Genomic DNA, 15,177 nt, shown 5'->3' on the forward strand with positions numbered 1-15,177 from the left:
ACATCACCCTGAGTTTTGGACTCAGACCCCCAGTTTTCTCAGAGTCCTAGAGACCTCATACCATTCACAAACTATTTGCAGCACAAACTATTGTGCTTGTATATAAGATGTAGTAAAGTTATAAAATAAGAAAATAAACCTTGTATATAATGGTTCAATATATTTTTAAAATAGGGCTTGATTTTTTTTTAAAGTATCTTTTTAAAAAGTCTATCTGGTATGACCGCATTTCAAATGTAGGTATATTCAATAGACAAGCTTAGGTTACATTTAATCCCATTTCCCTTACTTTACAAGTGAGAGAACAGGTCCAGAGAAGGGACATGATATTCCCAAGGTCATATATCAGAACTTAGGAGGCTGACCCAAAACTCTCTCTCACTCCTTTCATTGCACTAAGCTGGACATGACCTGATACGAACACATTCAAGCACAGGACTAGCAATAACTTCCGAACCTAGGTGATGATTTGACAAGGTTTGAAAGTATTTGCCAAATCCCTCTTGACCATAATTACAGCTAATTTTGGATGAAATGATATTGAAAACTTTATTACAGAGATTTCAAAGCATTCAGTTAACATTTTATACTGAAATAGGTAAAGAATAGAAGAGAAAAAGGTTAAAGGAATGAGGAATGGTGAAGGAACCCTACTGTAATAATCAAATTATTCAAAAAGTCTTTAAGTCATTCCTGTGTCTACATGATTGAGGCCAGATAGAAGGTGAAATGATTCTTTCATATTTCCAGTCTAACTTTCCTCCCTGAATGTAGTCTACAAAAAATAAATCTCAGTATGTTCACAGCAGCATTATTCATGACAGGCAAAAGTTGGAAACAAGTCAAATCTCTGTCAACAAATGGATGGATAACCAAAATGTTGTGTACATATAGTGGAATATTAGTTAGCCATAAAAAGGAGTGAAACCCTGATACATGCTACCACAAGGATGAACCATGAAAACATTATACTAAGTGAAAGATACAAAGTCACAAATATTATATAATATATAGATATTATCTAGAATAGGTGACTTCATACAGACAGAAAATAGAACAGAGATTACCAGGGCTGACAGGAGGGGGGAATGTGAGTGAGGAGCTATTGTAGAGAGAATAACTATAAGTTTCCACTTGGGATGATGAAAAAGTTCAGGAAATGGATAGTACTGAATTGTGAATGTACTTGGTACCACTGAATTGTATACTTTAAAATGGTTAAAATGGTACGTTTATGTAGTATTTAATTTACCACAATAAAAAATTCATTATCAAAATCTGAATCATATCCCTTCATTTCTCATCTGGAATTTCTAAACTTTATTTTATTCACTAATTATTATAAAAGACAAAATTTCTTAAGACTCGATTATCGTCAACAACATCATGGTCTAGGTATGTTTACACTTATGGACACATATAACCACACTTAGGCCTTTGAATGTCCTGTAGAGCCACCCACAAAAACATATCCATCTCAAGAACTCCCAAATGATGACTGCAATAATAAGTGCATGACAAGACTAGAGCAACCAATGATTTTGGAATTCCTGGCAACCAGACACCCTGACCTGGAGTCTCAGCTGGATCCTTAAATTTCTCACCTGTGGTGGTGGTGGTGGTGGAAGGTATATATCTAGTGCGTATATACTTTATTTGTAAAGAAAACAGTGCACATACTAGGAAGACCTTCAAGAACTGTCAACCCAAGTCTGCTCCACTAGGTCTACGAACAAAGAGATTTCAGCCCATACATAGCTATTTTGGCAAACTCAGTAAGTGTGTTACATGACAGTGGGTGTCTTTAATGCAAATGCACATAATTAGGAGCTAAATCTTTGTACCTTTATAGGACAAAGGACATACATAATAAGCAAGATACACCAATTGTGACTTCTGAGGGAAGAAGACCTTTTCATTTTTCCTTAAAAGAATCTATTTCTCCTAAGGGCAAGTGAATCTGAGAATAAGTCTTTTGAAACAGAAGCAAGGAGGAGGGTGCAGAATATGAGTTTTGTGTGTGTTATAGCTATAATCCGTCACCCAGACCTTAGAGGTGCCAATTCTGTGCCATATACTATGACCTTTACTCAACTTTAATTTAAAGGTATACACAAACTCATTTTCTTTTGTGGAAATCTTTCAATTGCCAGTGGTCTGATAACTGAGTACCATCAGCATTTAAAGAACTCAAGAGCTTGTGAAGAAAAGCAATCTGTAGAGATACTTTCCATTGTCATCACACATGGACATTTAGCATTAATAAGCTGCTACTTGTAAGAAGTCCACTTGACATCACTCCCTTGTGCATCCTAAAGACATATGTCAAGATCACACTAAGATATTTAGAGGCAAACATCTTTAGAACAAGGTTTCGTTCCCAATCAAAGTGCTTAATTAGCAGAAACACTATGCAAGAGAGCTGTCCTTGAATATGCATGCATTTTAACCTCCATGTTTTGTTTTTTTTTTTCTAAAGCACAAAATTTCCTCTCATTGGATGGTCAGGAAATGATTGGGTAAAGAATACAGACTGTGTTAAGTGTTGGTCCACACAATGAGTTCCATCTTTCTAAGCAGGTCTTAGCTGCCTTACAGGGTGACATCCCCCTTCATGAGGGGGACCATTCTTTGGAAACGATGAATGGCCTTTCCACCATTTGTTTTGGATGAACAATGTTCCCATGGCCTAGTTGAACTCTTTCATACTTCCCACCAAATTTTCTGCCCCCTTGCATCTTCCTCCTACCTCCAATTTCAGTCAACCATGTTTGCAAGATATCAGTTAGAAAATCACAAGGCAAGTGAACGCATCCATTTGTTCAATAGAAAGTGGCCTCTGGAGTGGCTCCACTTGAAGCCCATAGGCCAGAGTTACATATGGTAGGCTGGCAAACTCAAATAGGATATGATTTATTTATGACGACCATGTGCGATTGATGCCCAGTTTCAGCATGTTGTGGCTTCACTTGCCTGCCTTGGTTTGGGATGACCTATCTATTCACTGTGTCCCATTTCAGGTACTGCATTTCCATGCTGTTGAGACAGAGATGGGTAACCAGCTAGGGGCTTCACACAGGTGTCCCTAACCCTACTTGCCACACAACAATCTACGACTGAATGCAAAGGGGCCAAACGAAACTTGCTGCGAAGGTTTGCCTTGCACAATTGGTTTCCATTGGAGAGTGGAGAAGTAGCTGCTAGAATGACCATGTGGGGTTCCTTAAACTGTTGTGCGTTTACCCACAAGGAAGGTTGGGATGCTTGTGAAAAGAGCCCCACTCCTCATTTCAGAGATTTTGACCACCCACCATTTGGGAATGATGGTCCAAAGAAGAATGGCATCAGATATGCATCAGAAGATTCAAACGTGGACTCCAGCTGAAGTGCAGTAAACTTCTGCCTTCAACAGCCTTCCCCCCTCCTACCCCCCAGTTGTATTTTATACTTTGAAAGAAGTTAACATGAAGCAGTAGTCACCTGGGCGTGCTCAATTTTTGACAAGCCTTAGTCACTCTGTACCCAGCAGAACAATTCACATTATATCCGAAAACCCTGTGAAGATTCTGCCACACATGCTAACACTAAAATGCCAGTAGCTCCACTTACCTTCTTTATTAAGCCTCATAACCTCCCTGCTTTTTCCACCCTCTTTTCCAGCCTCTTCTAAATCTACATCTGCAGATGAAAAAGAAAAGGAAAAAAGAAAATAAGGAAAAAAGAGGAAAAAAAGGGGGGAAAGCCAAAGTCAAGGGGGGAGGGAGAGTGTTTATTTGCAAACAGATCGATATAAACACTGTATATGAAAATCTTTCAAAATTTGACAATGCAACATTTTCTCCCAAGTCCGGATTTCCATCTACCTGGCCCAGATAGGTACCAAAAAAACTATGCAAGCAGCAACAGAGTAGCCTTTTAAGCAGATACACCGCGGGGCTGTGAAAGCCCACCCCGCGGGCTGCCACGGGGAGCCGGGCACAGACAGACAGGCAGACAGACAGACAGACAACCCTGGCAGCAGGGCCTCTCTCTGTGCATTGATGATCTGTCTCTGTGTGTATTTATTTAGAGAGAGAGAGGGAGAAGCATGGAGGACACCGGGGGCCACTCTCTCTCTCACACACACTTTTTCCCAGTGGCTCTAGGTGAATGCAAAGGTTACAGGATAATAAAAGGAGGAGGAGACGGTGGGGTTCTTACTGTCGGAGCAGTGTAATTTGGCGGCGTCGATCCAGGAGGACCAGGGTTTGCCCAGAAACGCCTCCGGACTGGGCACTTTGCGATCCAGTGTCGCCATTGCTCTTCCTTCTTGTTGCTTTTTCCCTGTTCCTTCGGCAGCAGCAGCCGAGAGACACGGGATTCGAGAACGCTCCGACGTCATCTTCGGAACGTTCCGACATTGAGTGTTCTGAAAGGGGAAGGGAGGGAGGCGCGGGAGGAGCGCGAGAGGAGGAGGAGCGGGCGGCGCGCGAGCGCCGGGAGCCGGCTGGGCTGGGCTGGGCTGGGCTCGCGGCGCGCGGCCGCCAGAGGCAGCAGAGAGGCGGCTGCAGCTCGGCGCTCGCCCGCCCGCCTGCCGGGGGAGGGGCCGCCGCCCGCCGGGCGCCGCGTGCCGGGGACCGAGGCTGCAGCGCGCGCGGGCGCGGGCGCGAAGATGCTGCGGGGCCCCGGCGGCCCCGAGCCCGAGTCGCCAGCGCCGGGGCGCGCGGAGGCGGCCGGGAGAGGCGCGAGCCGGGCCGCGGGGAGGGCGGCCGCCGCGGAGTTGTCGCTGCAGGGCCGAAAGTTTGTGCTGGCAGCCCCGCCAGGTGTGGCTGCCGCGCCCGGCCCCGGTGGCCCGCGCCGCGGCGCTCGGTGCTGGGGAGCGCAGCGCACCGGTGCGTCCCGCCTCTCCCACGGCCGCTGCCCGCCAGCGAGGGGACCCTGGAGCCCGGGTCGCCCAGGCGCCGCGCGCTTCGCTCTTCTGCTCACGGCGGACCCGGACGCTGGCGCATCCTGAGGAAGCTGCGCAGCGCGGGCCGCCGGCCACCGGGACGTGGCTGCGCAAAGCTGGTGAGTTTGGGGCGCGCGGAGCTGCGTTCCCACCTCGGGCGGCGGGACCTGGCAAGCTCCAAACTCAGGGCCCAGGTGCCCCCCGGATTCTCTGCGAGATGCTTGTCGCCGGCTCTCAGAGAACCTCTGCGTAGACTTTGCGGGAGTAAGAACTTACCCGCGCTCGGGGCATGCCAGGGAGGCCAAGTCCCCGGAGCAGTTTCCTACGCTGCCAGTGGTGTGAGAGGAGGGCGGCGGGATTAGCACAGCCACCTCCAGCCGGGAATTTGAATTCTTCAGCCGGGAGAATTCATTTCAGGCTTAACTGCTCTAGCCCGCTAGAAAGGAAGCGTTAGATTTCCTCTGGATTTGGGGTGTTGATGCTTTCATTGAGATTCCTCTCCTTTCATAAGGAAGGCAACAAATACCTTCAAAAGTATCCTCTGTCTCTCTCTCTCTCTCTCTCTCTCTCTCTCTCTCTCTCTCTCTCTCTCTCACACACACACACACACACACACACACACCCTCTTCTAAATCTAATAATTATCCAAAGTATAATAATTATCTAAAGTACATGAACACTCCCCAACAATTAATATATTTCCCCAGTTCTTACCACTTTTGTGTCTGGCCCATGACGGAAGACACTGCTCTGAAGTTGCTCTGTACTGGCTGAGGTCTGTCCTGACCCTGTGTCCCTGCACTTGGCATCCAGTATCTCAAAGCCAGGATTAGAGTGGGTGATAAAGGAGCAGCGACAGGTTGGTCTTTAATTGTGATGATTGTGTGAATGAACTTTACTTGGTGAAACCCAAGATGAAATTCCTTTGCCTTTGCTCTCTTTTGGAACCACAGAGTGACTTGAGGTTTTACTGGGTGGAGAATTCTCATTTTAGGGAGTGATGGTGTTAATAAATATTACATAGTGACCTCTTATGATATGCTAGACGCTGTGATTTCCATTTCCATTTGTACCCATCATTATCCATCCATTTGTCTGTCTGTCCATTCACCTTTCCATCTTTCCATCCATCCATCCGTCCATCCATCCATCCATCTCATCCATCCATCCTTTCAACAGTTATTGCCTGTGATGGATTGTTTGCCCTCAGCAGGGAAGAAAAATTAGACCCAGAGCAGCTCTTTTGGAAAACAGTCTGGTGGTCTCTGTGATAAAACGGGGTATGAAATAGTTCCTTAAGGAAATGACATATAAATAGTAACTGGCCAGGGCAGGGAATGGTGTAGTCTCACAGCTGTACCTGTCCATCAGAAGAACTGAAATATAGTTTCCAGTCAACCGAAAATATGTCACAGAGAAGATGGATCTACCCTGCATCTTGGAAATTGGGAAAGATTGATAACAGTAAGGTGAACCCTAATCTTGCTGAGAAAGAGGGAGTGTTAGCAGAGTCTTCAAGCTGAGCATAAGCATTGTGCGTTGGTGTTGAGTGTGGTTTACCTGGGATGCTGTGTTATTATTGGGGTGTGGGGGTGATGAGTTTGCATAGCCAGGCTTGAGTCAAAGTATAAAAGGCACTGAATGACAGCCTAAAGAGACTGAATTTTGTTTGATAAAGAGGAGCTACTGAAAGGGTTTCTGTAACTTAAGGGTACATGGAAAGTGTGACATAGAAAGATTACCCTCGTCTTGGTGTCCAGGACAGAGTGGAATATCGAAGCTGTTTGGCAAGGTAGTACCATGGTAGTCATGGTGTGAAGAAATGAAGGTCTCAACTTTGGTGGTCTCAGGCAGGTGGAGAGGAGGGCAGGTATGGGAGACCATGAAGAAAACACCTCAGCAGAAGGTATGTTATATGACTGCCTTATTGGGGGTGGGTGAGAGGGGAGAGAAAGAAGTTTCCAGAGCCTGGGGGAGAGAGTGTATCCAGAGGTATTAGTAATTAGATTAGGTATGAGTAATTGGAACATTGTCTCATTCTTCTACTTTTCCATTTCCTTCTATTTTGGTGTTTATTCCTCTAATCTTATTCATGCAAAGAAAGATGTGGTAGGCAGCCTCTACAATAAGCCCAAATGATTTCATAGCCTGGTCTTTGTGCCTGTGCGATCCTTCCCCTGCAGAGTGGACGGAACCTAGCATGTGCTTCTAACAAACAGAATATGGCAAAAGTGATGGGATGTCCCTTCTAAGATTACAAAAAGACTGTGGCATCAGTCTTGCTCACACTGGCTTGAGAAGCGATATCTACTGCTAGCTGTGAGCTGCTCTATGGAGAGGCATGGAACTGAAGGAGGCTAAGAGTCAGCAAGGAACTTTGTGTAAGGTGCTTGGTCCTGTCAGCAGCCACTTGAGTGAGTTCAGAAGCTCCTTCTGCTCCAGTGCAGCCTTGAGCTGAGAACACAGCCCACACATGTGCAAGCCCTCCAGACAGGCACCCAGCTACATGCCTGTGTCCCTGTGCACTGTGAGGTAATTAATGCTTGTCATTTTAGATTGTGAAGTTTTGGGGGACTTGTCACATAGCAACATATATTGAATACAGAATGGCTTGGGTGTAAAGTGATTAGAAAACAAAACAAAATTTAGTAGAAAAATTAAGTTTCACAACAAAGCCTGAGCAACATCCCTTCACTCCTCTTTTGAGCCTCCTGTGAATTGTGTATCTTCTTTGTCAGAAATTTTTTGCCCACTTTGTGGGACTAGTTTACATTAGCATCTCCTACATTCTGAGTTTTGCCATTTATCTTCATCATTTCAGTACTCAAGTTTTTGCTATTTAAACTCAGTCACCACTTTGCGGAAAGAATTCTCCAACAGGGCCTCCCTGGTGGCTCAGTGGTTGAGCGCTGGGTTGCAAAGCTGCCCGCAGCCTCTGCAGCGCCTGTTCAATCCCCGGCTGCTCCCCGGCCACCTGAGGAGGGTCCCACATGGCGTGCAGACCTCTCCTGCCGCCCGCTGCTCCCCTCAGCAGTGTACCTGGGTCCTTCTGCCTGCTCTGCTCCCCGCTCTGGCTCTGGTGAATTCTCTCACCCTCCTGCGCTTCTGACTGTATCCAGTGCTTGTATGTATCAATCAATAAATCTTTAAAAAAAAAAAAAAAGAATTCTCCAACAGCATCTAACTGATAATGAAGATGCTTCACTTGTGACTATTCCAACCCTGCCGGCTTCAGTGTGTGTGGAGATACAATAATGAAGAAACCCATGTCCCTGGCTGGGAGTCAGTGACTTGAGATACCAGAAAATTCTTCCTCCTCTCCCAGGAGCCACTTTAAACCACTCAAAAAGAAAAAAGTCAAAGGTGGCTTGTCGCGAGAAGTAGGGTACCTAAGGTGCAGAGAAGCAGGGCGGTGCTTTGATATTTTAACTTTAGCTTACTCCCCCACCTGCGACTCTCAAGTAGTGGTTATTTCTGCACAGCACCCTGAAGTTGGTATGACAGCCTAGATGTCATTCTCTTCTAGCTGGGAGCATTTTACTTTGTAACATAATGAAGTGTGGACAGGAATCTAAATGTGATTTAGGGTCTCCACAAACTGAATCTTTGGATACATTGCCTTGTTAACTGATAATCACAACACATATACATTATTGCAGGGGCAGTTGTATATAATTGCCATGTTTCTACACTAAGCCTTCCACAGTTTGTCCACTGACTATAGAGATAATACCAACTTTGTGAAACTGTAATCCACCCATGACTTCTAAAGTATGGATAACATGGCTGTCAATTAAATTGCACTGTGGGAAGCCAGAGAATGAACAAAGTGTTGCTCATCAAACGACTAGACTTTAACATTTGAACTTTAGATGAAAATTGAGGTCAGTTGGAAGTAGTATTTGGGTCAACATGGTGCATATATATTCTCATGTACACATTTCTATACTTATACATCAGCTACGTTTACAGCAAATTTATTGCAGACTTGAATTCTTTTTGGTATTAAATAGTTACAAATACTGTTTGTGACAACAGGAATCTTACACATTCTTAATAGAAATAAACTAACCTGCAAAATAGCCATTTAAAGCATGTTAGTATAATGTCTATGTGATAAAACTATCTAGCAAAAGTCTAACACCTTCTTTCCCTTATGATTAATGTTTAGGAAGAGAAAAGAGATGCAAATATTTTTATTATTATCTTTCTTAGAAAAATGATAGTGGTTGGTTTAATTAAAAAGAAGACTCTCCCATACACCAAATAAAGGAACCAGCTCAACAGAGATGACAGTGGAAAATACATCTTTAATTTGACTAGTACCTGGTTGCGTAGAAATGTGCATCTAATACATAGCCTGCATTCACTCAGTCTGATTCATGTGCAGTTTCACCACATTATTGAAAAGATGAGAAGAGGGAATATTAGTTCTCTCATTTGAGGATATTAAACTCTTGCTGAGGTCGAGGCTCTGTGTGCATACCCTACTTCTACCTAGACTGCTTTTAGGAGTTACCTAGAGGTAATGAAGAGAAAATGACATGTTTCATTAAAATGAGGCATCCCTGGAATTGTTTGATGTTCTTTGCCTTAATTGAATCCGTCTACCCCATCTGCCACTATTCTCTGTAAATTTATTTCCCTAGCCTTCTTTCTCTGAGAATTGTAACTTGGGGGGAAATTTGTTTCATATGTTGTTACCTTTTATAAAAGCTCTCTGCATCTGGAGGGCAGGTGTGCAGTCTCCTTCCTCTTGTTAGAAAGCATTGCCTTCCTGGAGGGAGGAAGGAGCACAGGGGACTGTGGTGATGGTGCACGGGTGAATTGGTGGTGGAAATGGGGACTACACCTGAGAAAAGAAAGCAGACATTGTTTAAAAATGAACAATGATGTAAAATATATATATATATATATAAATTAATTAATTTAAAAAGGAAAAACATTGCCTTCTTCTTCCCTATACCCTCACATGTTAGTGAATTAAAAAAAGGATTACAGGACAGGGTAAGAGAACCCCAGTAGCAAAGAGAATAGGAGAGAAAATAGGAATTCCAGGATTTCCTATATACAGACCTAGCTGTGTGTTAGGTCTGAATAAGCATGGACTTTATCAATAGATTTAATTGCACAAACATGAAATTTGTACTCCGGGGCAGAAAAGCCAAAAAAGAAGTGTCATCTTAATATAAAACTGCCTTAAAATCTCCTGCAGATTCATCTGGGACTTTGATCTCTTGGGGCTCCCTAGAGCCCCTCTGATGCTGCAGATTGAGAAGATCTTGATTCCTTAGAGTGTGCACATCCAGCTCCATTCTAAACCACTGCTCTTCCTCAAGGGTTGGGCAGGTGAAAATACAACTCTTCTTGATTATTGTAGAAATCACTTTTGGCCCTTAATTAACCTAAATTAAACTAAATACAAATTAACATTAATGTACACATATTAATTGGAGCAAGACTATGTGCCCCTCCACCAAACTTACCATTTAATGTGGTTGGGGAGACAGTTCAGGATGGAGAACAGAGCCTTCAGATTAGCAGGAGTAAATTAGAATTGCCCTTCCATCATTTGCTAGAGAACCTTCCTTAATCCATCTGAATCTTAGTTTACTCATCTGTTAAATGGGTATGAAGGCAGTTCTCTTCAGATTGTTGTGAGGATTAAGTGATAGTCTGGGTATTAACCCCTACATAGGGCCTGGCATATATGTTGGGCAATCATGATGTTCCCTCTGATTACTGCTTTAGTTGCAATGATTGGTTTAGATATAGCTGCTGGTGAGAAACACTCATACTTTGATACCAGGAAGGTGCTTATGGTTGGTTCTATAAAAGTTCCTTCTCCTTAGAAAGGAAACTAAATCTCTTCTCTTTGCTTTGTGTAGGGATGCTGCCTGAATCATTTGGTAGAGATCTCTATCTGAAACTTATTTTGCCTGATGTTTCTCTGTGACATAGACTTCAGGATAGGGTAAATATTTCTTTTTTCAGGACAAACCTAAGAGACCCTTTTGTTATGCATAGGAAATACAAAATCCAAAATCTGGTTGGAGACAAAACTGCCTTTTCATGGCATTGTAAATAGTTGTTTTCATAGCTGGTAAGCAGACCTGGGTCTCTGCAAATTATTTTCTTCCTGAGAAAATTCAAAAAAATTTCTTGCTACATAATATTGAATTCTAAAAGTCACACATGAATGTAACGTGCTCTTCTCATGAAGTAGTAAAACAATGGAATAAGGAGAAAATTCTCCTTCCCTAGCCCCTTTAGATATGGTCACTGCCCCAGTTCTAAAGGCGTTTTCATACTGTTTTCTATCCATTTATATACTGTATATATCTACCATTATAATATGTCCTTTTTTTAAACATCAATAGCATCATTTTGTAAGCATTTTCCTACAACTTTCCTTTTTCACGTCATTGTATACAGAAAGACCTCACTCTTTTAAACAGCTGCATAGTATCCCATAAAAAATTCCTGAGCCTATTTATATACTATCTTATTGGTGGACATTAAAGTTTCTGGTTCTCAAAGAAACTGGGGTGATCTGTCTTTTTAATATATGCTTCCTAGGCACATGAAGGAGTATTTCCACTGTCTGAAGCCTGGGGGAGTTACAGAAAAGGGGCAAAATAATTATTTGAGGCTTAGAACTGTGGCCTGGGGGACAGAGACCCCCAGAAGCACTGGATCTTCTTGGTGAGCTGAGTTGCCTGAGGTTGGCAAGCACTTACACATAAAAGGCTGTCTAGGTCATGCTCAGGTCTGCTTTTATGCAAATTATGTTTTCTGTCAGTGCAATTCTGGTTGATGGAAAGTTTGTCCAGAGATGATTGAACTTCAATAATGGGTGGTCTTTGGCCTGCCTGTGTGGTTTCATTTTGTTCTAGCCACAGACTGGTCTGGGTGTGTCTTACCATGCCAGTGAACCTGGATCTGCCTGGGACCTGACCTACAATAATCTCCCAACTGTTTTTGGTTTTCACTCAGACTTGGGATGTCTTCATTTTTGTTTTTCTTTTTTATAGTATTTCTCACTACCCCGAAGTAGACTTGTGGAGGATATATATTTTAAATTTTAATCGTTGTGCCAAGTTATCTTAAGTAGCTAATTTGTATTCTTACTAGCATTTAGGAGTGTGCCCTTTTCCATACCCAATTAACACTTAGCACTTTCAAACATTTTTGACTAATGCCAGTATTATGGTTAGAAAATGACTTATTTGTATTTCCCTCATTTCTAGTGTATTTTTTAGCAATTTTTCTTTTGTTCATTGTATTTTTACTCTGTCAAATGCTGTTGACATCTTTTGATGGCTTGTTATTGGTATTTTTAGAACTTTTTATTGATTTATAGGGATGCTCTATACATTTAGACTTAGATCATTTTGTCTGTTTGAAAATGATGTAATTTCCCAGCTTACTGCTTTTCTTCTTTTAACTTTGTTGATGACATCTTTTCCATACCCTTTTTTGTCTTTCTTGGACATAGTCAGATATATCAGACTTTTCCACTAAGCCCTTTGTTTTTTATGTCTTGCTTAAGAAGACTTTCCCCGAAGCCAAAATATATTTTCTCTTGATGCATCATAGGTCTTTTTTTTTACATTTAGATTTTAGAATTTTTTGGTTAATGATGTGATATAAAAATTTAACTCTTAATCTTTTCACAGTTACCAATTTTTCTAAGGCATGTTTGAATGGTTTGTCCTTTCTGTGGAGATCTATCTTATGCTTCCTTCCCAAATACATGGATCTGTTTCTGGGCTCTCTTTTCTATTTCATTGCTAAAATTATCTTCTCTAGTCACAAGTCCATGGTTTCAATTACTCTTTTTTTATAATATGTTTTGCTGTCTGTTAAAAAATATTTCCTTTCCACTGTGAATTTGGAATGCCTTGTCTTAGTCTGTTTGAACTAAATATCATGGGCAATGCAGATTGATCCAGCCCCCAAAATAGTGATGTCATTAAGAATCCCTGATGTAAGTACATTAATTTCAGGTTTTTGTTTTTGTTTTTTTTTCATTTCCAGAGAATGAACACCTAAACTTCATCAACTCCTTTGACTTTAGGACTCTTTCATCAATCATACAGAAATCTAGCAAGAGTGTGGGAGTGTGAGATTCATTATCACAATGAGAGAAACCCAAAAGTCTTTCACTTTCAATCTATGAAGGCCAAGTTATACTTTTGGATGAGTACTATTTTATAGAATCAAAGACAATGTAAGCTGTTTGTCTTACAGATTAGTTATTATACAGATTAGTTGTTATGTGATAATCAAGTATTGTGGTCTTTTTTTTTTTTTTTTTTTTTCTGAACCTTTGCTAAGCATTGCTTTCCTATTTTAATTAGCTGGTTGATGAGTGGTAAGACACCCATGTTAGATAGCTCTTATAATTTTCAATTTATAGATGATGAAATTGAGGTCTAGAGGTGATGTAAAATAAAGCAGCATTCCCTCTCACTGTTTTGTTATATTTCAAAGTTCTCAGATTCCTGACCACGGCTTATTGCATAGTGCTCTGCACAATTATATCACTTTTAAGAAAGCACCATTTACATGTTGGATTTATTGTGACAGTTTTTCTGGCACTTGGCACTAAAGTGGCTTGTGCAAGTGAAATCAGGAATATGAAGACTATTTTCTAACAGATGGAAGTCAGGTTTCTTGAAGAAAGCGTGCCTTTTCCTAATGCTCACTAAAATGCTGGATGGATTAGATTAGCGGAAAGAAAGGAGTTATTGATGATTCTGCGTATATGTTAACAGTTCAACTGGGAGGTTACTTTTTGCTTGAACAAGGGTCACTCTCCCTTGCTGGCCTTGTTTGTGATTGTAAGTATTGGCGAGTGACACCAGTTACAATTAATGCATTTGAGTTGGCAGATTTCCCAGGAAGACACATCTAAGAAATGCAATGTCCTGGTTGATGGAATTGATAATGTTATCTTGTATCTAAATTTGGTTGCTGGTACTTCAGTTAGAATTTGAGTCTTCCTAAGCTTGGCTTGGAGGTGGAGACACTGTCGTGTACATTGGTTTAATAAATTTGGCAGTGGGGGGTGGTGCAATGAGTGTCATTTTGATTGTGGATTGACCTATAATGACTTAGCAGCATGTGTTACCTAGGTTGTGACCGATGCCAAGTAATGGCAGGGGCTGGAATCTTAGTGGGGTGAGGGCAAATGTTGGAGAATTGATCAACTGACGAGTTCTATGTTGTTCCTGTATAGGGAGAATCAAAATCCAAGTAAACTATTATAAGATGGGAGTAATAGTGTTGCACACATTAATAGAACCTGTCTGTGCTTTCATTTTTTGAGCTTAGGGAACCATCTTAAACACACAGACATTACTGTCTAGCTTTGTTCTGAATTTTCATATGTGTGCCATTTCATGGTGATTTACAGGGAGAAAGTTCTCACCAATTGCCTCAGTTGAGAAGTTTTTATTTTTCAATTTATGCAAATACCTTTGCACACAGGAAATTTGGCTGATTATAAAAAAAGGTCTCTTGTAACTAACTACCTAGTAACTACCCAGATTTGGGTGGGAGGTAGGCACATGTACCTGTGCACACACGGAATTCAATCCTCATTTTATAATTAAGAATGAAAAGGTTGAAGGCATTATCTTGCTTAATTAACCATGTGACAGGTGGCACAGACCAGGTAGTTGCCTCTCCCAGGAGCTTGTGGTCCAGCTTGAGGGAGATGTATGTACAGTCAATAACTGGAGAACAGGATATTCTGTGAGAAGGTGCTGACGTGATGTGTAGATAATAAATGCCATAGGAGGCTGATCTGCACAGGTTGCTGTGGTAGACAGAGAAGGCTTGGGAGAGAAGGGAAATTTGAGATGGGCAGGAAAGATTGGAAGGATATAAATAGCCAGTGGACAGTGATGGGATGGAACAGTGGACATTGTAAGAGACTTGAATCACATAGGTAGTAGTTTTCTGAAACAATGCCCTGTAGAAACAGGTAAATCAAGAGGTTTTAAGAGTTACTCAGTGTTTCTAACATTAAAATCTATAGTACGAGATAACATGGGCAATAATACTGCATGTTCTTAGTCAAATGGTATATTTCTGTGAGAAATACTTTTTATTAATTGCAAACCTCTAAAATTAGAGCTCTGTTGATCCAAATGAGCTAATTAGGTAAGAAACTTCAACTTTACAAGATTCTTTGACAACCTAACTGGGATGTTTAGGAATTACACTCAATTGTACTGATA

The 15,177-nt window shown here is 41.8% G+C and overlaps 2 protein-coding genes across 13 annotated transcripts in view; one reads left to right on the top strand and one right to left on the bottom strand.

The window, feature by feature from the left end:
• Positions 1 to 4,408, bottom strand: part of ATXN7L1 (ataxin 7 like 1) — a 235,310-nt gene extending 230,902 nt beyond the window's left edge. For 10 of the 12 annotated variants that reach the window (XM_054692549.1, XM_054692548.1, XM_054692543.1 and 7 more), the window contains exons 1-2: positions 4,201 to 4,399; positions 3,610 to 3,678 (exon numbers count right to left, since the gene is read on the bottom strand). In XM_054692549.1, the coding sequence (XP_054548524.1) occupies positions 3,610 to 3,678; positions 4,201 to 4,381 (250 nt within the window). In that variant the 5' untranslated portion in view covers positions 4,382 to 4,399. Of the gene's footprint in view, positions 1 to 3,609; positions 3,679 to 4,200 lie in introns of those variants that run through there. The other 2 variants (XM_037511420.2, XM_054692546.1) reach the window with 2 other exon arrangements.
• Positions 4,409 to 4,979: 571 nt separating this feature from the next.
• Positions 4,980 to 15,177, top strand: part of CDHR3 (cadherin related family member 3) — a 131,687-nt gene continuing 121,489 nt past the window's right edge. Inside the window, exon 1 of the mRNA XM_037511462.2 lies at positions 4,980 to 5,046. The gene's annotated coding sequence lies outside the window, so the exon portion shown is untranslated. The remainder of the gene's footprint in view (positions 5,047 to 15,177) is intronic.

Source organism: Talpa occidentalis, unplaced genomic scaffold (genome assembly GCF_014898055.3).
Source record: "Talpa occidentalis isolate TD23 unplaced genomic scaffold, MPIMG_talOcc4v2.1, whole genome shotgun sequence".
Lineage (NCBI taxonomy): Eukaryota > Metazoa > Chordata > Mammalia > Eulipotyphla > Talpidae > Talpa > Talpa occidentalis.